The sequence below is a fragment of the Colius striatus genome, chromosome 1 (assembly GCF_028858725.1).
Source record: "Colius striatus isolate bColStr4 chromosome 1, bColStr4.1.hap1, whole genome shotgun sequence".
Taxonomy (NCBI): Eukaryota; Metazoa; Chordata; class Aves; order Coliiformes; family Coliidae; genus Colius; species Colius striatus.
The window spans coordinates 28,523,949-28,551,704 of NC_084759.1; the positions used below are offsets into that span (position 1 = coordinate 28,523,949).

The 27,756-nt window shown below is 40.0% G+C and overlaps 1 protein-coding gene across 5 annotated transcripts in view; it reads right to left on the minus strand.

The window, feature by feature from the left end:
* The window catches only part of FNDC3A (fibronectin type III domain containing 3A), a 120,944-nt gene that overhangs the window by 55,091 nt on the left and 38,097 nt on the right, over positions 1–27,756 (minus strand). For 3 of the 5 annotated variants that reach the window (XM_061994572.1, XM_061994578.1, XM_061994563.1), the window contains exon 3: positions 25,092–25,167. In XM_061994572.1, the coding sequence (XP_061850556.1) occupies positions 25,092–25,167 (76 nt within the window). Of the gene's footprint in view, positions 1–245; positions 309–25,091; positions 25,168–27,342; positions 27,427–27,756 lie in introns of those variants that run through there. The other 2 variants (XM_061994598.1, XM_061994589.1) reach the window with 2 other exon arrangements.

The window sequence follows — 27,756 nt, forward strand, 5'->3', positions numbered from 1 at the left end:
AGCACAGCCTTCCCGCTCCCCTCGCGGTTTCGGTGCCACCGCGGCCCCTCGGGCCCAGGCAGCCCCGCCGCCTGCACAGAGTCGGGCGAGAGCTTTAGCACCTCGGATTCCCCACATCGGTTTTTTTTTCCCAGCCACCACAGCTTTCCCCAGGCGCCTGCCGCGGGGGCTACCCGCAGCGCCGCGCCTCGCCCTGCTCTTGCGTGTCAGTGCGGCGGCCGAGGCGGGCAGCCGGGAGACCTTACCGCTCATTTCGGGCTGGGCAGCGGGCGGGCCGCGGCCGTGGCCGGGCGGGCGGGCGGCTGCTCCCCGGCGCGCCGCGGCAGGCGGGGCGGCGGCGGCAGGCGGGGCGGCTCCCTCAGGTGCGAGGCTGCACGCCCCGCCCCGCCCCGCCCCGCGGCCCGTGCCGTGCCGTGCCGTGCCGCGCCGCGCCGCGGCGCTCCACCCTGCCCGGGCCCGCGTTGCGGTCCGCAGCCAGGCCCGCACCCGCGGCCTCAGGGAGCAGTCTTGTAGGGGACATCGTCCCCGCCGAGAAGGGCTTCCTTAGCCATCCCGCGGGCCTGCTGCTCTGGATTTTACTGCACTGATTGTCATCGGCTGGTGCGAGCCAAGTTCTTGAGCTGGAGGCTTTTAGGTTAATGAGCATAATGAAGTTACCAAGGATTACTTCAACCCAATCCTTCCATAGGATTTACCTTTAGCTAAACTGCTAATCAGTTAACATCTAAGAAAGGAGGTGCACAAACAGATCTGGTTGTAAACAAACACTTTGTGGCATGGGGCTCAGAAGGCTGCAATGACTTTGATACTAATCTATGTGGATGCTGCGGCTCATGAACGCTGCTATACTTAGCATTAGCCTAATGTGAACAGTGATGAATCACTGTTATCCCCAGGAGGAAATAGCATTCAGGATTTACTGCGGCACATTAGGTTAACTATGGCTCTATAACCGAACACCCACACTTTGACATCACACAAGCGATGATATGCATCACTGACGCAAGCACTGACAGGATGAAATACAAAGGCCACAGCAGTTGAAACAATAGAGCGCACAGCTGACGTAGCAGCACACCCCTCTAACACTGACTGGCAGCAGTAAATCAATAGCCCCAGATGCCTCAAATAGTTGCACCACTCCACCTTTTACATAACGGCTAGGACTTCCAAGTTTTATTTTGGTCTCTCAGCAGCTACAACTAATTACAAAAAAACCCACAGTGTAACAACAACCGCCACCAATTGGTCTACACTTGTAAACTGTGTCTGGAAAATACTTCCAGATTAATAGTTTAGGTTAACTGGCACTAAAAAGTTGTCAAATTTACTAGGTGCAACTGTAACCAAAGCAAGTAACAACAAAAAACAGAAAAGCAAACTCGTAACTTACTGTTAGGCCTGAGATGGGGAAGAGGCACAACAGAAAACTGCAAATGCTGCAAGGACACGGGGGATCAGAAGACTTCAGTTTGCAATGCTGTCAATTTAACATATTCCGTATGCTCTAAATTCATCCTGACAAAACAATCCCTTCCCCCATCCATCTGTCCACTTTTGCCATCAAGGCTGGGGAAGGGCAGCTGACAAAGCAGCAATACTAATTTAAATAAATTAATTACAACAACAACAATAATAATCTATCAGCAGACTGCAGACTAGCAAAAACAAGGAGAAACTGAAGCTAAAACCTGAAAGGAACACGTAGTTCCTTTCAAAAGCAGGGGAAAAAACCAGGAGTTTCATCCACAGAGACCTTGGAACAATGGATGAAAGTACAGAAAGCTATGAAGCCTAACAAAAGTATTTCTAAAGATTATATCCTAACGAGATCTTGATGTTTCCTGTGAAACCATACATACATATTCAGAAAGAAAAAAAAACCCAAAAGGACATGAAATCTCATGTCACGGGCAAAGTGCAGAGATGACAAGTTCCTATAGCACTTTATCATTAATACAGCTATCGGTTTTCTTTTATAATGGCCTCACACATGTTCAAAGGAAAAAGGCAACAATGGTTTCTATATTCAGATGTTAAATGTACTTTCATTTCACCTGTTTCCAAAACAGTGACCACTGTGCAATTTTGTGATTAAAAAACAGGCTGCAAGCCCATGCCTTGGAACAATGCAACTTCACAACAAACTTAGGAGCTTGTAGAAGGATGATTTTAGTTGTTCAAGATACTCCAACTAGAAAAAGGTTTAATATATTCTTTCTGAAGCAATTGTGTTGCACAGTGATCAATTCTATCCCACTTTGTTAACTGAAAGTACCAATTAATCAAATATGTTAATGTGGAAACACAACACAGACTTGGGACTGGGTTGTACGACACAGACTAGATTGATAATTTGCTCCATTTAGTTTACTGTTTTAGGTTGAGACTTAGGGTAATTATTTATTAATTATGTGGAAGGGTAGGTAAAAAAATTGTTCTCTCAGTCTTCCAATTTAAATATCAGGTGAACCCTAAATCATTGCATTTCAAAGGGAGTCAAATGTGATATACCATTCTTAATACAGAGAAGCTTTGATAAACATGTTTTTATTCTTAGCAGGAAAAATAATCTGCACTTGTTATAATCTAACTCTAGTGCATATTTGCTTAGATTTTTCCTCAAGGAGAGTCTACTTTCATAGCACTTATGCTAGGAATCAGTATTGACCTGCAACTTTTTCAGACTAGTATTTAATGTTTGTGCATACTCCTTGTGTTCCATTTGATTCACAACATTCAGGATAAAGTATAATTTAATAATCTAACACCTGTTACCACGAGAATTTCTGTTTTTCTGATCAGATTTTTCTTTTTTTTGCCATATAGCACTGCAGATCAGAAAGTTAAAAAGTTAAGCAGTACTACTCATGGTTGTAGTTAAGAGGTGAACAGCACAAGTGAGTCTCAGAAGTTGGCAGTTCTTGGCATGTAGACAGTGGCTTCTACAAAAGAGCATGTTGATTTGCAGAAAAAAGATCTTGGAAGGAATGAGCATCAGCTTCAACTTCCTCCCCAACATGGTTGTGCCAAAAATGAAATTATGTAGTATAATTACTTGTAAAGGCCTATTTGGCATCATTATATTCAACCTGTTACACTAATGAATTATTTTTTTCTGTGCATACTTACCTGGCTACTTGAATTTTGCACTCTAGTTTAAAACGATCTGTCACATTCTGCTGTCTCAGAGATGGCATTCAGAGAAGCCCTGCCTCCTTAGTGTGAATTTCTTAATATTCTCCCCTCAAAATATTATACACATACATTATGTGTATATATATATCTACACGCAGATTATGACTTGAATATGACTTATTGAATATTATTTAAATTAATATGATGTATTAGGAAAATAAATAACATACATATAAGTGCTGAAACAATTTTACCAAATTCTAGGATAGGGTATTTTAAAACTGTGGATGGAAATGCACAGAAGACTCTGTGGATATAACACAATTCTGTTTGTGCAAACTGTGATTGAATATTGCAACCTACAACAGTGTTGGAAACTTGAGGGGAAAAAAAAAAAGTTAAAAGAGAAAATTCAGTGCCTAACTCAAGTTTTTGTTTCTATTCAAGGCAGACACCTGTAAAGACGTAACACTCCGAGTTCTTGGAATCTGCTAATAATATGTACTTTCATTTGAAAATATCTGAGTTCTTTAGGCTTCAAGCTAATTTGGTGATCAATGGCATAGAATTGAGTTGGAGGCCTGTAGCCAGTAGAGTTCCACAGGGATCAATTCTGGGGCCAGTCTTGTTCTACATCTTCATCACTGACCTGGATGAGGGGACAGAGTGTACCCTCAGCAAGTTGGCTGATGACATCAAACTGGGAGGACTGGCTGATTCCCCTGAAGGCTGTGCTGCCATTCAGTGGGATCTTGACCAGCTTGAGAGTTGAGCAGAGAGGAACTTCAGGAGGTTCAATAAGGGCAAGTGAAGAGTCTTGCATCTGGAAAGGAACAACCCCCTGCACCAGTAGAGGCTGGTGGTTGAACTGCTGAAGAGCAGCTCTGCAGAGAGAGACCTGGGAGTCCTGATTGACAATAAACTAACCATGAGCCAGCAATGTGCCCTCGTGGCCAAGAAGGCCAATGGCATCCTGGGATGCATCAAGAAGAGTGTGGCCAGCAGGTCAAGGGAGGTTCTGCTCCCCCTCTACTCTGCCCTGGTGAGGCCTCATCTGGAGTCCTGTGTCCAGTTCTGGGCTCCTCAGCTCAAGAGGGACAGGGAAGTGCTGGAGAGAGTCCAGCACAGGGCCAGCAAGATGATCAGGAGACAGGAACATCTTTCACACGAGGAAAGGCTGCGGGAACTGGGGCTGTTTAGTCTGGAGAAGAGGAGACTGAGGGGAGATCTTATTAACATTTATCAATATCTAAAAGGGTGGGTGTCAGGAGGTTGGGACATCCCTTTTTGTTTTTTTAGTTGTAGCTAGCAACAGGACAAGGGGTAATGAAAATAAGCTGGAACACAAAAAGTTCCACTTAAATATAAGAAAAAACTATTTTATTGTGAGGGTGAGGGAGCCCTGGCACAGGCTGCCCAGAGGGGTTGTGGAGTCTCCTCCCTTGGAAGTCTTCAAGACCCACCTGGACATGTTCCTATGCGACCTGATCTAGGTTGACCTGCTTCTGCAGGGGGGTAGGACTAGATGATTTCTAAAGGTCCCTTCCAACCCTACCATTCTGTGATTCTATGATTCTAATTATAGATTTATATGTTGCATTTGAAATAAAACCAAAACAGAACAAAAATGATGATAATTATAAGAAGCTGAAACACTTCTAATATCTATAATAAATACCATATATATCTTTCTTTATGGGGAACAATTTGACAGTGATCATTCCTAACTGGAGACATAAAACTAATTTAGCAGGACATGAAGTGTCTCAGCTTTCCTCTGGAATCCCATAATCCAGGATTCTACATCATTTAGCAGAAATAGGGAAAATTAGGTAAATCTAGAATGATGTTGGCTTCACAACTAGAGTTCCAGTTTGCAAAACCAGGGCTAAATCTTGTTCTTCATGAAAGTAAGTGGTTAGTGATAACTGTTGATTTTTAAAAAAACAACCTTCACACTCAACAGCTCGGCCTCACTGAAACTGTATTCTTTTAGATCCCTATCTTGAATTAGGTGAGTGAGTGCTATTCTGGTCAGACAAAAATGTCTTCTGTAACAATATAAAGAAATGGATAGACAGTTCAGTCCTACAGGACTTCCTTTCTTCATGCTCACCACATACAATTATTTTTCTGAGGTATTCACTTGAGAACAAAGAGTCTACCAGCGCTGCAGTTCCACAAACAAATGTTCAGATGTAGGCTTCTAAATGATGAAATACATTTTGAAGTTGCACTTTATTACACTTTTTTTTTTCTTTTTCAAATCATGAGTGAAGAAAATGGTCCCTGAAGCTGGCAATTCAAAAGGTGACATTTGGTAATGTGAAATCCTTCTGTCATGACACAAGAGAACAAGCCCCAAGCATATTACACAGTCACCATACCATGAAAATGAGACATAAGACCAAACTGAAAACATCTGATGTTGCACACCTTGCACTTCGCAGATTCTAAAGCAAACATTTGGCTTCAGCAGAGTGATTCACTGTCTGCCTGCATAGACAATTCTCTGCTTCTGCACATTTATCAGGGAGCCACCTCCCACCAAATGACACAAATCATTAAGCACAGACAGATCAAGCAGATCTGAGGTTCAGGCCTGCTCTAGTCACTCTTCTGTCCAATTTCAGTAGAGTACGTCAAGTTTTCTGAGAGTAGATTCTTACTGTCACGAAAAGGAGGTCTTCCTTTCAGCTAGTAAGTAGGCTAAATTCTGTGCTATGCTCAAGCAGATTAACCCTGCAGCTTGCTCCTGTCTTGAAGACTGCTATGAACACCAGACTATGGAATAACCTGTGTCACCTCTGCTGGACAGGCCACTAGAAATTGGAATGTAACAAACTAAGCTCCTGTCCATACTAGACATGCTTAGCTCCTTTAATCCAAGAGCTTCTAAATAAAAAATGCAGAGCTAGCCTTCAAAATGGAAACCAGAACACAGGACTTCACCTCCATCACACAGGAATCCCCATTATATCAACAGAAAAAGGAAGATTGCCTTTTTGTGTAGTTTTCCTCTAGGATCTTTTTTCTAGGTGAAGATGCCCCTCTCCAAAAGCCAACATGAAGAAAAGCCTAAACTCAGACTAACCCAGAGCATTGTGGCTAGGAGACTCTGCTGGCATCGGGAACCACAGCTTCAGACTGTGGGGTACTTCACAGAGCTAAAAATCTATCCCCTTGATTCTGTATGAGTGCTTTAACCAATCTCCCGCTGCTGATACTGTTGGCGTTTGGGGATAAATTTAATGTAACCAGAAGAAACAAACAGCCTATCTTTTGTTTTGTTTTTGGAGGGAGAAAAGGCAACATTTATAGATGGTCTATATTGTGTCTACTCCAGCACGTTTTTGATGTCTGGCTTCTGGTTGTCCTCCTGCAGCCTCATGTTTTGTACTACTGCAGGCATGTAGGGAATGCCATGGTCAAAATAGGAGAAGCAATGGATTCAATGTGCTTGCTAGGATTAGGTCAAAGATCAGGGTGTGAGCTGGGCCGCATCTGAGACTTCTATGGCTAAAAGCTTCCCACATTAAAACTAAGGTTGAATCTAAACACCCTGAATGTGACCCATTGTGATTACACTTCATCACACAGACATACTCTCTTTTCACCAATAACAAGACAAGCGTATGAATGCAGCTACAATATGGGAAGCTCCAAAGATGGTGGAAATAAAAACCTGACTGAAAAACTATTGATCTTGAAAATTCTTAGTAATTTTGCAGCTAACACAATGAATACTTGATTTAAACATTTAGATTAAGACTCATTCTGCAAATGATGAAAGGCCACCGCACAAGAATTTTCACGATCAAAAAGCTTCGCAGAAATTTGGTCCTAAATTAATAAACACAAAATCAGAGGACACATAAAAAAGAGCTGATGTTCTCAGTCAGACTTAGCAGTAGAAAGGTACCATGCTTACTACCAACACCTGCAGCCCCTTCTGTAGTGAGATGCTTCTGTTAGAGATATGTAAAAAAATAAACCAAATGATGTTATTCAAATTCCGTAAAATAGTTAAGGAGAAGGGAGGCCTTGAAGGAGGGAACAAGATAACATTCAGACCAGCCAAATGAAGAAACACCAAGATAACCACAAGGGCACCAAACTGCTGATGAAACCAAAGAGAAGATTACTTGAACTATGAGTAAACTATCCTAACTAGCTTAGCAAAAAAGATCCCACCCTTGGGTATGGAAAGCCCCCTATCAACCAAAGCCCCTTCCCCCTGGAATGTGTGTAGTAAAAAAATGGAGGATATGTAACTTTAAATGAAGACAAGACACTGCAGAAACATTGGGAACAAAGACGACTAAATGTAACCGTAAAAAGTGGAGATAACATAACAGTATACCTACTGTATATCAGCTGAGGTGTGCTAGCTTTGTGGAATTACCACCTAGCACCCATCTCTGCACAGATGTGAAATAAAACAAGTACCTCACCTCTGTGTTGATCGTCTCTTTGCACAAAAAGTGAAGAAACCTAATTTTGGTACAACATTTCTACTATCATACAGATCACTAAATACATTCAAGCAATTCCCACTGCAAGCCTCACTTTTTGCTGTTGAAAGTGACTCAAAAGTGGTTTTCAGGGTCCGCATTAGCTTGAACAAACTCATTACAGGCTAACTAATAAAGACTTTAAAACATTTTGTTTAAATATTCTGAAGTTTTTAAAAAATTTATTTTATGTGACAAAGACTCCTTGATTCTCCAGTGAACTCTACAGATCCCTTCAACAACGAATGTTTTTTTTCCAAATCTCAAACAAGTTACCACACAGGGAAAGTATGTAAGAGCATCTACGACAAAGGTTGTTGTTGATAAAAAGCTTTCAACAATGTTAATAAACATATATTATCAGAAAGAAAGCGCGTGGCAAAGTAGTAAGCAGGGATCAGACACAAAAATAAGATTCTGCTGTTGCAGCATTCTCTCAAAATTCAATTTGCTCTGTAACCAAATACATTTTTGAAAGTAACACAGACACTGCTTTGGTGGCCAAAATTAACTCAGAGCCAGAGAGAACTATGTAATGAATCTACTTACCTGTGCCAAACAAGAGGCCAAGAAAGAAACAACTAACTTGTCTCACATGTACAAAAGTTGCCATTCCAAAACAGAAGGGGAAAAAACCAAATGCATATGGTGAACCTCCTTACTATACACTATGAACAGATCAATATATCCCTCTACTAACAAGGGGAAACAAGAAAACTGTAAATGTGCCCTTTGTGCAGAAACCTTTTTGTTGCTTCACTACTGTCTGGACACAGACCTAAATTTTTTGTTGCTGGACCATCAAGGCTCAAGGACTGAAAAAGGCCTCATGAAGCAAGCCTATTCGCCTGCAACTGCAGCTTAATTCCTCTCTCCCACTGTCATACATCAAGATCCATCATAAGTGTCTCCTATATAAAAGGACTGACATCAATCTGACCACCTGTCAGTTCTTCTAGCCTTTGTCCTTCTAGCCTTTCTTCTCCCACTGTACTGCTGTTCTACAGCATCACTCTATAGAGCCAGGAGGTTTCTTGTAATTCATAGAATCAGAGAATAGTACGAGTTGAAAGGGAGCTCTAGAGATCTAGACCAATGCCCCTGGTAAAGCAGGTCCACTTAGAACAGATTGCACAGGAAGATGTTCAAGTGGGTTTTGAGAACCTCCACAGAAGGAGACTCTATAACATGCTCCCCCTGGGCAGCCTGTGCCAGGGCTCCCTCACCCTCACAGGAAAGAAATTTTCCCCTACATTTAACCGGAACTTTTTGTGTTCCTGCTTATGTCCATTACCCCTAGTCCTGTCAACAGACACTACAAAAAAAGTACTAACCCATCCTCTTGATTTACATCTTTTAAATACTTGTGTTAGTGAGATCACCCCTCAGTCTTCTCTTCTCCAGAGTGAATAGCCCCAGTTCCCACAGTCTTTCCTGATCATCTTAGTGGCCCTGCGCTGGGCTCTCTCTTGAGCTGAGGAACCCAAAACCAGACACAAGACTCCAGATGAGACCTCACCAGAGTAGAGTAAAGGGGGAGCAGAATCTCCCTTGACCTGCTGGCCACACTCTTCTTGATGCATCCCAGGATGCCATTGGTCTTCTTGGCCACAGGTGCCCAGCTCTCAAGCTGGTCGAGATCCCACTGAATGGCAGCACAGCCTTCTGGGGAATCAGCCAGTCCTCCCAGTTTGGTGTCATCAGCCAACTTGCTGAGGGTACACTCTGTCCCCTCATCCAGGTCATTGATGAAGATGTTGAATCAACTGTCTCCAGAACTGACCCCTGTGGAACTCCACTGTCTGCAGGCCCCCAACTTGACTTGGATCTGTTGATTACCACCCTCTGGTTTCTGTCATTCAGCCAGCTCTCAATCCACATCACCATCCACCCATCATTGCTTGAGCTTTCTAATGAGGATGCTATGCGAAAGTGTCAAAAGTCTTGCTGAAGTCAAGGCTGATAACATCCACTGCTCTCCTCTCATCTCACCAGCCAGTCATACTACCATAGAAGCCTATCAGGTTGTTGAAGCAGGATTTTCCCGCAGTGAATCTGTGTTGACTCCCCCGATAACCACCTTTTCCTTCACGTGTTTAGAGAATATATCCAGGATGTGCTGCTCCATCACCTTTCCAGGAATAGAAGTGAGGCTGACCGGCCTCATCACTGTTTCCAGGGTCTTCCTTCTTGCCCTTTTTGAAGACTGAAGTGACATTGGCCTTCCTCCAGTCCTCGGGCACCTCATATGTGGAGAGCACTTGGCTCTAATAATATCAGCCAGCTCACTCACCATTTGTGAGTGCATCCCATCAGGACCCATGGATTTATGGGTGTCTAGCTTGCCTAATAGGTCTCAAATTCAGTCCTCAAACCCAAGATAAAATTTATTCAAAGCATCCAACAGGGCCTACATCAGCTCTGGAATTAACTAATTTTTAAAAAAATATTTTAAAATCCCTGATGTTTACTTATCTGTTCCTAATAAAATTATTTTTTAGCTAAACCAACTGAGCTTTTCTACTTCTATAAAATAGGCTCTTAATTCTCCTGGATATCCTAGTAGCTCTTTCCTACTACACTTGGAATGAGCTTCATTCCATCTTTTCTAAACATGAATTCTTAAATTACAGTTGAAGTCTCAGATTCCTGTAAAATGCTACTAAACATCTCAAGCTATACTAGCAAACAACTGCCCTGATGCATTTTATGATCACAGTAGCATTTACAGATACATGATACTGGAGATAATAGTTATCTTGTGAGTCAAATAGCTTCCCTGCTTCCTACCCAGTCCTTATCAAATTTCAAGTGAGGAGATCCCCATCTATAATTTATTGATCTTATGCACGTCCCTGCACTGTATATAACTGTATTTCACCCAGTTCAGGAGTGTTCATTCAAACAACACTCCTTTAGACAGTTAATGTATGTTCTTGATGATCTTTTACCACTTCTGGAATACAGATTTCTTATGTCATTGGAGTTGTTTGGATCATTCAGTTTCACTGAAATGGCATGTATTTCTAGGATATCTTGATAGCTGAAAGGTACCGGTGAACATTGGTTACTGAGTGATTAGGATAGCTGTGCATCATGCTTCAGCATTCAAACCTTTCCCATTTCAACTACAATTTAGAATTTTTAAAAAAGCTGAACCAACAAGAAAGGTTATACTGACCTGGCTGAAGCTCTTTAGAGATCAAAAAACATTCTGTACTATGCTTTGAATTTTGCAGCATAGGGACAGACTCCGCTGCACATCTACAATTCTTTACACCTGCATTCTCTAGTCCTCCTATTTACTTTCCACTGGCCTTTACACCCCCAAAGCTATATCCTGTAGAAATATAACCTTACCTGACATTCAGCCTCTTTTTCTCTGTGGCATGTTGCCAGGCACCTCAGACCTCCTCTCTGGAGCTGCACAGAAATGTTTACCTGCAAATATACTACTTGTCCAGTCCCAGTGGTGCAACAGTACCCCACAATAAGATGATCCAGCAACATACACTTCTGAAAAGAACTCCAAACCCAATATCCTTCTATTTAATTACTGTCACCAAGATAAGACTAGATTCTTTCCTATCAAAAATAATGGATCTACTTTTCAGATGAGAGGATGAGGCTCAGTAAGTGAAAAAAAAGAATGACACCACACTGAAACTCTATTAACATAACGGACAGTTGGAAGGCCATTATGGGCAAATCAGTGATCTGGATGGCATTTTAAAGTCCTGTCAGAGAATGAACTGAGGAAACAACCTACAGATAAAGTTGTGTGGGCATGTGAATAAGATTCCTAGTCTGGTATGTGTCATATCTTTGCTGGAAACGGATGCAAGGAATCTCGAGAATGTATATAGCTGCACTTAAAAGACAGGGTATTCCCAGGTATTATTTTCTTTCTTTTTAGCAGGCTTGTTGCTTTTTTTGTTTTTTAATAAGAATTAGAAGTGTGTAGTAAGCACAAAACCATACCTTTCATAGAATTAATGGCTTGGGTTGGAAGGGACCTTAAAGATCACCTAGCTCAACCCTCCTGCCATAAGCAGGAAAACCTTCCACTAGACCAGGTTGCTCAAAGCCTTTTATAAATATTTTATTGAAGAGGCTACATGCATATCATTTGGCATTTACAGCCTGTGTAGTAAAGTAGTGTTCTAACACATATGGGGCAGAAGTCCACGGTAAAAAGTGATCAAACCATCAACAATCAATCTCAAAACTTCATGCTTTCTTCTTGTATCCATTTGCAGCACAAGACAGGGAAATGAGTGGAAGTTAGGCTCACACTAGCCAGTCCACTGCATCCCTCATCAGCATTTGCTGATATTCACAGGTGAGCAGGTGATTTTAAAAACTCATTTATGGAACTTTTATTAGTTCCAGTTGCTCAGAGTACCTGTGTAACTTACTATGTATTTTCACTCATGCATGCACTGCTTAGGTCATCAGATGTTCCCCAAAATTGGACTGCCAGTAGTGTCACACTAAATCAGAGGTAGTAACTCTGCTTTTGACGCTTTACTATCCAACTCAGAAACAAAGAAAAATCTCTTTAAGAAAAAAAAAAATATGGTTTACCTTCTCAAATTCCCAAACTCATCTTGGGCTTTAGGCAATCCAAGGATCTGCCTGCAAAGCAACTTTAATTGTTTGTACTTTCTTTTGAAAAATAGAGAGTAAAATGACAGATGAGACTTCAGATTTAACTGAATTTAAAAGCAAGGTAAGGTTAGACTTACTTTTTTAGAAAAGAAAAAGCAAATAAAACAATTCTGTGCCTGATGACAAAAAGAGAAACAAAATACTTGGAAAGCATAACAAAAACAACAAATGCAAATTTTAGTACATTTTATACAATTTTCTAAATCTGCCTCCTACTTAAAAGAGTTTTACTGAGATGTCTCTTGGCTGTATAAACCGTAAGAGCTAACTCTGCCAAGAGAGCGCTGCCTTTCAGAGCACAACCTCTTCAAGGCTAAAGCAGCTGAGGATATAACACAGTAGCGCTTCCACTTAAATGCTGTCTTTCAAGAAATCATCCTGAACACACAATTTGTGGGAAAAAGAAAGAAAAAGAGAAAGGCTGCCAACCCTCTAGACCCATCTTTCTTTTCCTCTGTTATCTTCATCTTTAATTCTGATTCTTAGAAGAAAAGACTACAGTATCCTTAAGCCACAGCTTCTGGACTTAAAGAGTTCTCTTCCTGCCCTCTCCCTATGAATTTGATTGTTTCCATCTGCTTTAACAGCCTGGTTTTGGTTTTTTTGGTTAGTTTTTGCATCTGACTTGCTAAAGCTGTTTTATGGTTATGGCTTTTCCCACTTTGGGACTTTGTTTCAGCCCATGGTCCTGTTGTGGTTGTTGTTCAGCACAGCCCTTCTACTTCAAATGACCCATCCCTATTTCAGAAGACTTTTCTAGGTGTGTTGCAATACTTCATTACAAAGAGGTAATGATAAGGAATGCTTTCTATCCTATTCACAGTAACTTATTGAAACTACAATTCCATATTAATTCCTTTTCAGGTTTGGCATTCATAGTTCTTATTATAGCTCTTTCTTCGTTTGCCTTGGAAGGCACATCCATTTTACCTGTGAATACAACTGTCAAGAGCATCCAAGGGAAACACAATACACATGGTACTTATTAAGATGGCCCTTATGTAGAGCACCAAAGGGAAATTGAAACTGCTGGAGAATGGGCTACTGGAAAAACAAATCGAGAACAGGCACAGGAGATGAACCACATGCCAGCAGAACCATAGATTAATCAAAACGGAAAGAAGGTGTAGTCAGCTTCTATAGCAGCTCTGATACCAATAACTTGAAACCCATCAACAAGTTATTGGGTGCTGTACAGTCTCACTTGAAAAAGTCTGAGGCTACCTGGACGGTCTCATAGGACACCTGCTCCAGACAACTGCATTTTCTGGAAAGCTCTTTGTACTAGAGAGTGAGATTCTCTATAGCAAAAACAGAACAAGAAAAAGCACTGTGGATAGCTGTATTTACTACCAGTGAATTTGGCTCTTCCAACTTTGCTTGAAACCCCACATAATTACACTGTTTCCTAGTGGCTTTAAGTGGCTGAATGTACATGCTTATAATTGGTCTTTAACTCACATTACACAGTAGCTGTTTACATTTGTGCACAGCTAGTCTATGTTTGTAATGACCTTGTTATCTTACTCCTCTTCTTCCTTTCCCTCATTTGGATAATAAACTGCTTTAGATGTAAAACAGATTGCTGCATGTCTGTAAAAGGAAGAAGGGCATGGGAAGTTATATTACCATGACTTTAACAAAGTTGAAGAATGTCATGATCATCTAAGTCATACAAGCTGACAAAACCTCAGTCATCTAACAGACACTCAAAAAGACACAACTATAATCATTTACTATTAATAACACATGCACAGCCATATCTATCAAACTATGCACTGCTGATTCATCCATTAGGAAAAAAAAAAGCAAAATGAAGAACATAATTTTAAAAATCCCTGGATTCAAAGTTGCAACATTCATTTAGATACTACATTCTGGCAAGAAATGTGTACCTGGATCCATGCAGACAACACAGGAGCCTTGTACAGGTGAAAATGAAGGAAAGCAAGACTAGTCTCCTGGTCTCTTTCAATAGCTACCTTGGCCCTCTGTCTACACAACAACTTTTGGCATTGAAGCACAGAGCCAGAGCAATGTCATGCCCTGTAAACTGCTAGCATGGCTGTGGCAGCTGGGGTGTGAGTGAGGAGCTCACTCTCTTTCAAGGAACTCTGGAAAAATAATAGCCAGGAGAGCTGCTCTACTGCCACAAAGACTCCAGTTTCCTTCCCAGTCTATCTGCAACCCTTCACAACTACTCTATGCCTGGTCTACAAGATCAAGCAGCCATGAGTACTTTTTGGAGTATAAACAGAACAAGAGGAAATCTTTACCAACTAACCTGCAGTAAACTGACTGCAATGCCAGGAGACTATTATAATACTGTCAGACACAAACCTGTCAAGCTTAACTTGCTTCATACAAGAGTCATCCAAATTATTCCAGACTCAGATCACAGTAGCACCTGAATTCCAGCAGTTTGGTTAATAATTCACATCCTTATGGGCTACATATAACTAACTACTGTACCCTTACAGTGTACCCTCAGCAAGTTCCCTGATGACACCAGACTGGGAAGACTGGCTGATTCATCAGAAGGCTATGCTGCTGTTCAGTGGGATCTCGACCAGCTTGAGAGCCAGGCAGAGAGGAACTTCATGACATTGAACAAGGGAAAGTGCAGAGTCCTGCCCCTGGGAAAGAACACCCCTATTCACCAGTACAGGCTGGGGATTGAACTGCTGAAGAGCGGCTCTGCAGAGACACACCTAGGAGTCCTGGTTGATAACAAACTAAACATGAACCAGCAATGTGCCCTTGTGGCCCAGAAGGCCAAGGGCATCTTGGGATGCATCCAGAAGAGTGTGACCAGCAGGTTGGGAGAGGTTCTGCTGCCCCTCTACTCTGCCCTGGTGAGGCCTCATCTGGAGTCCTGTGTCCAGTTCTGGGCTCCCCAGCTCAAGAGGGACAGAGAACTTCTGGAGAGAGTCCAGCACAGGGCCACCAAGATGATCAGGGGACTGGATCATCTTCCTTATGAGGAAAGGCTGCAGGAACTGGGGCTGTTCAGCCTGGACAAGAGGACACTGAGGAGGAACCTCGTTAATACTTACAAGTATTTAAAAGGTGCACGTCAAGAGGATGGGCCAACATTTTTTTCTGTAGTGTCCAATGATAGGACTAGGAGTAATGGACAAAAGTTGGAATACAAAAAGTTCCACATAAGGCAAAACTTCTTTACTGTGAGGATGAGGGAGCCCTGGCACAGGCTGCCCAGGGAGGGTGTGGAGTCTCCTTCTATGGAGGTTTTCAAAACTTGCCTGGACGCCTTCCTGTGCAACCTGATCGAGGTGAACCTGCTTTAGCAGGAGAGTTGGACTATATGATCTTTTGAGGTCTCATTCAGCTTTGACTATCTTATGATTCTGTGACTAAAGTCACGGAAACCAAATTTAAGGGACGTTCTCTACCTCAGGGCTGTAACTCCATTTCCAACATCCACTTCCATGTACTCGTACCTTACTTGTAAAATGTGAGATGTTAGATGCTCATGGAAATGGATAAGTTCAAAGAGTTCAAATGCTTGAGGTCCAAGACATTCCCTGTGGGTACAACTGTGAAATAACACACTCACATGAGATGTTTTCAGGATGTAGCCTTACTTATTTCAGCTTGTAATAGCCAGGCTTCAGATCCAGAATGGAGACATCTCATTTAGGTATCTAAAATTATGTGTTTGCATGCAAGTTAAGACTTTAAACTCCCATTATAGCAAGTGGAGATCTAGTCTGTACAGACAGTGGAGCCTGGAGAGCTATTCAGTGCAAACTGATGTCAGCTGAAACGCACTGACTGCACTGTAGCTAGTGACTAAATCTTCACTAGTTATAATAGGAGCTTAGATCCAAGGCCACATATAGAAACACACATTTAGACATCTAAAATTAGATGTCTTCAGTATGCAGCTGAACTGCCGATATTTCAAACAAATGTCTCCAGAACCTTCCTGCAGTCAGGCTGGGTTTGCAGTATGGAGCTTGCAGTGTAGTGAAAAGAGGGAATGAAGGAGAAGATTAGAGGAGATAGAAGGGAAGATTAACTGATCTGAACACACGGGAAAATGAGATAGGAAAAGGTGAACCAGATTGAATACCTTACAATGAATATCGTAAATTATGAACTCATCCGCATCTTAAAACGTGTGAAATAAGTCAAAACAGAATAAAATTAAGAATAGAATAAGAAAATAACCACGGCAAAACTGTTTTAGACATATTTTGTCTGTATAAAGATATTAGATCTATTTCACATGTTTTAAACATAAATCAATGACAAAAATTAAGTTTTCCCTAAAGCACACTATAATCAACGTTGTGAAACATCTGAATTAATACATTTCCCTTTCAATTTGCCTTTTTTTTCTGCTGTAGAAGGCAATAAATGAGGTCTAGTTTCCTTTTTTAAACTAAACTTGACAAATGTCCTATTTTCTGAGAATAGCAAGTTTTACAAATCTAGTATTTGTAACTCTAACAAAGGGCACAAATGGTAATGGCAGCTCTCTGGCAGAAAAGCAGCATGATAAAGGGAGCTTTTCCAGTAACAGTTTCTTGTATCATCCCTGACTGCCTCTTTAAGGGCTGGAGGATACTGGGACTAGCAAGACCAGCTCACTTATCAGAGGAGAAAGTCAGGCAGTCCCCAGAGAAGGCTGAGGGAGCTCTGTTATAAGGCTAATTCTCATGGCCACTCTCAGAGCACAAAGAGCTGGATCTAAACAACAGACTTCTGAATTGTCATGGTTGGATTCTGGTCAGGGGTTTGCTTTTGCACTATTTGGTAATGTTTGTTGAGTTACTAAAACAAATTTAAGAGACGGTCTTGAAAAGAGTGAAGATTGCCTGTGCCCTACTGTAAAAGGGACTATAGAATCAACCAGATCTACCTGAGCTAGCTTTAACTCACCACAGCACTAGCACTACAAAAGCTGCAATAGCATGGTTTACAGGACAAGTGTTACCTGCCAATAGCACTTGAATTATGGTCTAGATTTCTCCCATGTGTCAAAGCCAATACATGAGCATTCTACATGCACTACACTGAGAGCTCAAGGTAAAGAAACAATGATGGACTTATCAGAAAGTTATTTGTTATATATCCTGTCAACTTTTATGCTAACCTACCCGTAAAAGGCAGAAAGGTCTGTTCCATGAAACGTGCAAGGTCATTCAAGCACTCTGTTTATCACTCTAAGCTATAAAAAGAGCAGCTCCTAGTTACAATTATTTTGGAATGAGCTTCAAAACAAGCTGCTATAACCCTACCTGTGGCCACTTTCATTATCTTGTTGCAACACAAGACAAGAGGAAATGGCCTCAAGTTGCATCAGGAGAGCCTTAGATAAGGTATTAGGAAAAATTTTTTCACTGAAAGGGTTGTCAAGCATTGGAACAGGCTGCCCAGGGAAGTGGCTGAGTCATCCCAGGAGCTATTTTAAAGAAACAGTAGATGTGGCACTTGAGGACATGGTTTAAAGTAGTGGATAGGGCAGTGCTGAGTCCATGGTCAGAGACAATCTTAAGGGTCTTTTCCAACTTAAATGATTTTGATTCATGTGCAGTCATGCTTCTACATAGCTGACCAATACAAATGTTCTTATTATTCTTATTGTCCTTAGGAGCTGGGTGTCTTTAGCTTGGAGGAGACTGAGGGGTGACCTCATTAATATTTACAAATACATAAAGGGCAGGTGTCAGGAGGATGGAGCCCGGCTGTTCTCAATGATGTCCAATGACAGGGCAAAGGGCAATGGGTACAAGCTGGAACATAAGAGGTTCCAAAGAAATACAAGGAAGAATTTCTTCACTGTGAGAGTGACAGAGCACTGGAACAGGCTGCCCAGATGGGTTGCTGAACCCACGTGGATGAGTTCCTGTGTGACCTACTCTAGATGGTCCTGCTCTGGCAGCAGAGTTGGACTAGATGATCTTTTGAGGTCCCCTCCAACTTTAAGATTCTGTGACTATGGGTATCTGGAAATACAAGCATTTTAAAAACAATTTCTAAATGTGTATATTGAAGGTAATTTCCAAACAGTTAAAAGTTTAACAGTTTAAAGTTAAGCTACTCCTAGATTGAGCTCTGAAACTCTACATGGACATCCTCAACAAAGAGTTAAGCGGCTTGCAGTCACTGCAGCTTATTGTTTCCTCAGCTTTCAGCTGACTTGTCTTAGCTTCCCTCTAAATACTTCCAACAGAGATCCTAAAATTAATGTGCAGAAGATGTTGATCTAAGTATCCAAAGCCAGTTTCAGCCTTGTGTATCATGTTCAGTCTTCTACATAACCAACACAGGAGTGGATAACACAACTGAAATGATTTACAATTTTGGGTGAGTTTTGGCATTTTTGTTTGTTTGGCTTTGGTGGTTTTGGTGAGATTTTTTGGGGGTTTTTTGGTTATTTTTTTTTAATAAATTGATGTATAAAATATGCACCTTCAGAAGGCTACAGTGGAGAAAAGCTGCAAAGTTATCTTTGAAGAGGAAAAGGAAAGCAAATGTGACATACATGTCATTATAGAATCACAGAAGGATAGGGGTTTGAAAGGACCTTTAGAGATCATCTAGTCCACCCCCCTTGCAGAAGCAGGTTCACCTACATCAGGTCATATAGGAATGTGTCCAGGTAGGTCTTGAAGACCTCCAAGGAAGGAGACTCCACACCCTCCCTGGGCAGCCTGTGCCATGGCTCTCTCACCCTCACAGTGAAATAGTTTTTTCTTATATTTAAGTGGAACTTTTTGTGTTCCAGCTTATTTCCATTCCCCACGTCCTGTTGCTAGCTACTATAGAAAAAAAGGATGTCCCAACCTCCTGACCCCAACCCTTTAGACATTAGATAACATTTCAGTCTTTAGAAACAGGTAAATGGAAACAAGGATGAAGAACTATTTTCTTTTTGGGTTGCAGAAAGAAAAGTTCACCAAGAGCACCACCCAGGGGTGGCTGCAGTTAGGTGTTCTTAATGGGAGCAGGAAAACCAAAACACCAAAATCTTTGTGGTACACATCTGGGTTTACTTGTAAGGGTTCATTATCCAGGCTCTCAGGCAACCTCGAAGACCAAAGATTTCTCTTCTTGAGCATCTCGTTAACAGTGTTTTATTTGTTTTGCTAGTTTGTTCCATTACTACAGATCTATGTTTTTAAATAAACATTATTTTATTATTAAACTTTGCTCAGTGCAACGACGGATACTGAGTAATTTTACAAACAAGATACTGTAGTTCCAGAGACGACGTCACTCTTAAAGCCAATATGTGCAATTGCCACTGCAGTGCCAGGTATCCTAGTACCTTCTGAAATCACTACAGAATGACAGATTGCTCTCCTATGAGGAAAGGCTGAAAGAGTTGGGGTTGTTCAGCCTGGAGAAGGCTCCAGGGGGACTTTGTTATGGCTTTTAATGGGATGAAGCTGGAACACAAAGTTCCACTTAAATATAAGAAAAATCTATTTCACTCTGAGGATGAGCGAGCCCTGGCATAGGCTGCCCAGAGGGGTTGTGGAGTCTCCTTCCTTGGAGGTCTTCAAGACTCACCTGGACATGTTCCTATGTGACCTGATCTAGGTGGACCTGCTTCTGCCAGGGGGGGTTGGACTAGATGATCTCTAAAGGTCCCTTCCAAACCCTACCATTCTGTGATTCTATGATAAAGAGGGCTTATAAGGAAGATGGGGACAGACTTTTTTACCAAGGCCTGTGGAAACATGACATGGAGTAATGGTTTTAAGTAAAAATGGTAGATTTAGACTATAAAGAAGAAATTGTTTACAGTGAGGGTGGTGAGGCACTGGCACAGGTTGCCCAAGGAGGTGGTTGATGCCCCATCCCTGGAAACATTCAAGGTCAGGTTGGACAGGGTTCTAAGCAACCCGACCTAATAAAAGATGTCCCTGTACATGGCTGGGGGTCGGACTAGATGATTGTTAACGGTCTCTTCCAACACATACCATCTAAGACTCTGTAACAGTTTTATTCAGACAATATTTTCAATGATGATTACAGCTGGTGTTGCAAAGCTGAAGTTAATCTTAGAATGAACTAAAGTTTGTATTTCACTACTGTAGACTCAGAATTGATGTGATCTTTTCCTCTTGACTTCCTCAAAAACACCTTTCAGAAGTATTTTATTCTTTAAAATAAAGGGAAGAAAACGAGGTTAAGATTGCTTAACTTTTATCCCTGGGACTAACCTTACTACTGATACATCATTTCATGTAAAGCATGAAGTATTTATGACTCACTCTAATTTACATAATTTTCTTATTTTATTATGAAAATGGCAATTTTCCTTTGCAGAGACATATAGAACATGGTCTCTCTTATTATGTCAAGTAACATTTAATAGCCCTTAGCTGTAACTTGGGACTGTTACAAAATGTGCTCAAGATGAGTCATCTTCATTCATTTATTCTCCATTTGGAAGAATTCATGAATGAGTGATCTGCAGTAATTCAGTTCTACAAAGAGAGCCCATTCATACATTTTAAACCTGGTTTTCTGAATCACTGTGATGTAGTTGATTATTTCAGTTTAATAGAAGAAAATTTTGGCTTAAGGAAAGTTTCCACAGAAGTCTGAGTCTATAGAAGAACAGTTCCACAGATATAAAAGAGCTCTTCTGAAAATAAACATTTTGGTCTAACACATGGATGCACAGACAGATATTTTCCTATTTATCTAGCAAAAAAAACCCAACCCAAAACAACTCGGTGTATTTGTAAAGTAAGAGATTGACAAATGGTTTAAATTAAAGTTATGTCAAGAGGAGGCAGAAGTCAGCCAAACCAGTAGGCAAAGAAAATATTTTATAAAACCAGAAAAACAGCCACTGGCCCACAAAGGTGCTAATTTGAAGCTGTATTTAAGTCAAAATATGTATAACAAAGCAACTAGATCCAACAATAAAATGTACAAATTATTTTAAGTCATCAAAACTCAAAGAAAAGGTATTCACCAGAAGGAAAGGTCCCTTCACCACCACTGCTCCTTTGTCAAACTCAAGAAATTTTAAACCAGGAAACAAGAGCCTTCTCACACAATTTTAACTGCCGTGGAAGAAACCCATATTAAGAAGCCACTTCTGACTGTTTTCGAACTTTGCTAAGTGAAAGACTTACAGATCAGCTACGAGTTATACCAGCAAACAAATGGTAAGTCAGTACGGAAGCCTGTGTATAAATACAGCCTTTTCCTCGGTAGCCTAGCTCAGAGAAAAAGCACCTAGTGGTTCTCCATTAATTGGTGCTTTAAGTTTTCATTACTTCATTGATTCAAGGACAGGTCTAAAATAGTCACTTTATTTACACCTCTTCTTTCTCCTGGAGAGACAGTGACGCTCCTTGTTTTCAGGTTGAGAAGTTTTATCGAATATATAGAGTACCCAAAGTAAGGATAGTTCTCTTTACAAATAAAATAATTATGACAGGAACAGCACAAAGATTGATGGAACATCTCAATGTTTCCAACAGACAGGAACATGATGCAAGAAAATACAATTAACATTATGGTTAGATTTATAAATAATCCACAATGACTTCAGCAGAGAGCACAATCTCAAGGTAAACTGATCAGCAATAAAGCACAAGAGAGAACTAGAATTATCCAAGGAACAATGACTTATCAAATCACCCAACTATTTAGTATTATATTTGCAGAATTTCAATTTAAACATAAGTCCATGCAAATTTCCTTTGAACAATCCAAATTTACATTTTTATCGTTTCCATCTGTGGTCTATGTCTAACATTCCAAATTCTTATTATTCTTTGTAGACTCAAATGATTTCTCTTTTTCCTTGGATATCTTTTAGTAAGAGTTTATTTCAAAGAGACAACGTATTTGTTAGCCACCATTTTCCTAAGTAGAAATTAGAATACAGACTTAGAATAACAGTAATTGAAAATTTGCTGTTCTTTAAAAACAATTGTACTACCTTCAACATTGAACTGAACTCCTTGTTATTTGCAGAATATTGAACATCTCACAAAACATGAAGTAAACAAAATTTACTCAGAACCAGTTGTTTCTAGAAAGCAAGCATCAGAAACGAATGGATATTTGTTTGGTAGTCATTTACAATTCTACTGTAAGAAAGCGTTGTGAATTATTCATGTAAGCTTTACAAGCCTTATTTTGACGGAGATAAGGGAATGCCTGTAATAAACTGCATTTCATGAAAAATCTTTGCCTGCACTAATGCTTCTCACTCCAGGTGAGTGCAATACAAAAACATACTAGCTGAGTTATGCAACATGTTTGTTGTACATCATGGGAATTTTTCTGTGGGCAATACATGCTATGGTTTTGTAAAGCAGCATACAGACACACACTCTTAATGTAGAGAATACTATCTCTTTTTATATAGTATGTCACAGAAAAGGCTGAATATCTATTCTTTGCTGAGACTTTCAAGTCAATACAGTCAGAAAAGAGTACTAAAATGGGTAAATACTTACAAGAAAATAATTTTGTCCTATTGCAGTTTAAGAAACACTATAATGATCAAATTAACTTCCCACTGATTGCATCTCCACTGAATTTCAGTCAACTTTGCCTTCTTCATGCTTTTTAAAAATAAGCATCTCTGCATGTTTATAAGGTTTCCTCCAAACCACACTCATTATGTATTTCCACATCTTTAACTTTGATTTGACCTAATAACTCAATGCATACAGTGAAGAAATGAACTGATGTGAGCTTTCTTTGGAGTCAACGTAGTAGTCTCTTGTGGCTGTAACCCATTTTGCAGACTGGTCATCCATTTCGTAGCCAAGTTAAGGGCAAACTGTTGTGGCAGAGCAAAAATGACCACCAATACCAAACTACTTTCTACAGTGCACATTATCTGAAATTGTTCACTTCATATAAATCTATACACAGAAAGCAAGAAAGTAGACATTCCTCACTAGTAGCAATACACACAATGAAAAGGGTATAGCATCACTTACTAAGGGAACCTCTTTAAGCCAGAGAGACTCAACAAGTCAAAAGGTGGAAGGATTCATTGGCACAGCACTCAAAGCACAGAAATATCTCAGACGTGGCAAGAACAGAGTAGGAGAACACGTGCAACTCGGATCTAAGATTAGTGAATGCACAGATATGAAATCCTCGATGCCCTTTGTTTTACTACCAACCATAAGCCTAATTTTCACGGTTTTGGAAAGGGGATGGACAAGGAAAATGTTTATATGACAGAAGGTTTGCAAAGGTTGTGGAGGTGATCTGGGATGTAGATTTATATGGCTGCCAGTGCCACATTTCAGGAAAGTTGTAAAGAGGTACTTGAGCTTACACATAGTGAGACCCAGGAACAACAATCTAATGAAAGTGCTCATGCTCCCTTTCAGATTTAAAGCAGAAAGAAATCAGCAGCTGAATTGAATCACAATAGTGAAGCTGTCTACTCAGAAAGTGAGAGAGATCAGGCAAGGATAAAAGCTGTACCATGAAAGGTTAGTACCATATCTATAAAAGGTATCACCTCAATATTTTTGAGGTTCAGCACACACTTCTTGCTTTCAAGGTGATCAAGCAAGGGAAGTGTCAATTCATTGCCGTCACCTTACCAAGTCCATCTGATAAATCAAAATTAAAACAAAAAAATGCAACGTTTGACACTGTTTTATGCATTAGAAGTAACAGACATCTTACCTGTTCTTCAGCTTAGATTGCAAGACAAAAATCACCATGAACCCCTCAGTCAAAGCCAAGTAGTTATTACACAGCCCTATAGAACTGTGAGCTCCAACACTGATCCATTTGTGGCACAAAGGAAGCAACAATACTATGCAATCAGCACCAAGTTTTAAAAAACACGGTGCTAAGGGACGAGTAAAATTTAAGAATTGTTTGTAATTACAATCCAAGGCCTCCTTTTAAGCAGTTAACTTTGTAGCCAAAGGGCCTGCCTATGACACTCTTAACCAGGCCTTTCATGTCTTCTCAGACTGGAGTGTGGATGGAAAGGAGCTGGAAAACACTTGCCTCAACTATCCAGAACAATACCTGTTGAAGTTGGGCCAACATACAGGAGAAAAGGAAGACAAGATTCATTGTCCCAGAACTTAACAAGCAACAAAATGACCCCATAGTTGAATTTGTGGGTGCTCATTTTATAACACAGTATTCTAAACAGCAGCAATAGCTGACTTCTTATTTCTTGCAGTGGCAGATAGGCTTAAGTGATTTCTGTTTTCATTCGGGGTAGAAAACAACATCCCAAGTGACCACCAAGTACAGGGATGCTATGCTTGGATGAAGCATTCTTATGCTGAATCTGCACTGGCTAGAACTTGAAAAGGACACAATTTGATACCTGGAGATAATGAAAAACAAGCAGTGGGATAACAGACAGCTACCTTTGGGACAAGCAAACAATGTCCACATGATACCAAATGATAAAATAAATGAACTCAAACCAAATTAACAACTGTTGCATTTAATTTGAGGTCTGGGTAATAAATGAAGCTAATCAAAAATTGCTACAACATCACTTCCCTGTTTGCTTTGCAAACTGAAAATGTTCTGTCCTTCCTCTCCCTAAGAAATTTAATTTCACCTAGTTTAATGAAAGTACTTAGTTTAATGTACTGAAATCTTAATTCCATGATCCTTAGCACATAATCTTTTACATCTTTTAACAGTTCTTGTATTTAAATTTATTTCTGTCAGTCTTTTGCTTTCAATATGACAAATTGTCTTTTATTAATCCTGATGAAGACCCAGGAAATATTAAAATAAATTTATCGACTTTACCTGTAATGCACTGAAACTGTCCATCTTCTCTTCTTATTGTAAATGCTTCCCCTGGATTAACTTGCACAAGAATAACCTTAAAAATAAAAGAGTGTTTACAACCATTACACAGGAATATGTTACAGAAGTCTGGACGAGTAAAAATAGAAAACTTTACTGGGAAAAAAACCCTTATTTTTAGTGTTAGTAAATACATTATTTTCATTTCATACTGCCTCCTACCTTAATCTCACAGAGTAAGAGAAGAGTGAGAACAAGTACAAATATTTTTAAACATTTTTCCAAGAGCAAAGGAGATAAGTGAATAAACAGTACCTGTACAATTAATTTTCATTGACTGCTTAATATAATTAACAAGTTATTTGTACAGCTTAAATTATTTCAACAAATTGCATTAACTTCAGCATCAATCAAAAAGTTACATAAAGTTTCAGAAGAAAGTCTAGAATTCCCAGTATTTGAATTTTCATCATAACTACTTGGCAAACAGTTTTCAACATAAGGGAAATATTGTGTCATTTCTCTTGCATCATTTCCATCTTTACTTGATCCAAACATGTTTGTATATTCATTAATTAAAAAACTATTATTAACAGTCATGACAAAGTAAGTGCACTAGATGCACAGCATGAAACAGTATGCATAGTTTTAATTGGGGGAAAGTTGTTTATCCTAGTTTTGTAAACCTAAGAAATGCAGAATTGATGGCAAAGCACACTTTTTGGCCAAAATAAACAGAGGAAGTCTGACATGTAAGAAAGAAGCAGCCTGTTACCATTTTAGACTTTTGTGTTCTCATTTGAAATCTGCCTTTATGCAAGAGGAAAAGTTTGTAAACATGAAGAGCCTATTTAAAGTTATGAACAAAGGAAAAATCTAGAAAAACAGGTGCATTTCAAATTTCCTTTCTGGATTAATCTTCCACAGTCTCAATAGCACATGTTCTAAACAGAGCATACATCCTTCTCCTGGCGTGTGTTGTAGAGACACAAATCTTTACATACAAAACTCTCAACATTATGGCCAAAAAATTACTATGTTAATTACCAAGAGAAAAAAAAAGGTCTTGTCTATATATATTAAAAAAAAAAAACCACAACAGGAAACTGTTACTCATTTTAGGAACATCAGAGAGAAAAGAAAGAGTAAGAAAAAGGCATAAATCACATGAATTCCTCTCCCTCTGGTAAAGCAATATTACAAATTAATGAAGAGATGGCAAGTTCTATGTTAACATAGCTGTAACTTTGTGAATATCTACCATATTTTAATCATTTTCTAACTTGGGCTATGTGACTCAATACTGATTTACCTCAGTTTTGAGTATGCACTTTAAAAATACTACCATAAATTGCTTCATGTGGTACAGTGCTGTTAATGGAGAAAGATGTCTCCAGGAGCATTAGGCTCTGAGAAGAGAAATAGTGGACTATATCACTACTTACATTTTATCATGCTAATAAATTTTCTTTATCTTCTAAAGTGCATCTAAACATAACATTTGGAAAGAGGTAGTATTCAGAACATAATCCAAACTTTGAAACAAGAGGATTTTACACATGAGCTTCAAATAGGACTTACAGGTCTTCAGTAAATACCATATTGCCAGAGTTTGCTGTAAAGTGTTTGAAGGTAGCATTTCAATAATTGGCTATAATTTTTGGAATGTGACAAAAGAGAGAAATATGAGTGGAGTTACTAAAATTCTTCTTCAGACTCCCCAAGCAGGCCTAATATTTGAAGATGTATTTCACTGATTTATTTTCCTCTCTCTGTTACAACTGGAAGTTTTAGCTTGAAATGTGGACAGGAATAAAATACCCAAAACCTTTGCAGGACCACACAAGAACGTTCTTCCTATGTGTGGGTTGGATAACTGCATTTGCCCAAGTCTTTTGTCTGATATAGTATGCCCCAGCTTCTGGGAGAAGCTATTCCAGCTGCAGTTGACATTTTCAGATCAACATCCATTGTCTCTACTGTATAAACTATGAAAAGTAGAAAAGCTGCAAAGCCCTCAAATTTTAGGGCAATGGCCAGTGTAATTCCCCCAATTTCTACTTTTTAAGTAACAGGCAATTGGGGATGATCGATTCCTGCATTCTTCCCATTTTTTTTTCCTGTGGGAGTGCCTGAGGTTGATAATTTGGGTAATAACGTTGCCTTGGGAACTTTCTGTTCTTCTCTTGCAGGACATCTGAACTGAAGGCTCCAGTTAATAGAGTAGACGTCAGAATAGGAATACACATACCGGTCCAATTGCAGTAAGTAGGTCCTATGCCTCCTGATCTTCTTCCATGGAAGTTTCTCCTGTGTGAGAACCTTTATTGCTCTCTTCATGACTAGTCTGAAAATCTAAAGGCTCAGGACATCAGCCACAGTGTAACACACTGAGAGGGGATACTGCTGAGTAGCAGCCATGACATATGGCAACAGGTCTCCTCCTGGCATCCAGCAACACTTAAGACACTCAGGATGTCATCAGATTTTCAAGTCTCTGGGGACATCTGACTTCCACTCAAAAAGGTGGGGAGACTTGGTGACTTAATGCAATTTAGTTAGATCCTCAGTTCCCAGGCACATTAAATATTTGTCCACGGACTATTTGTCAATGGACTATTGGTCTGCTTGATGTCTTTGTTCCACTGGCTCCCACTTTCACTCT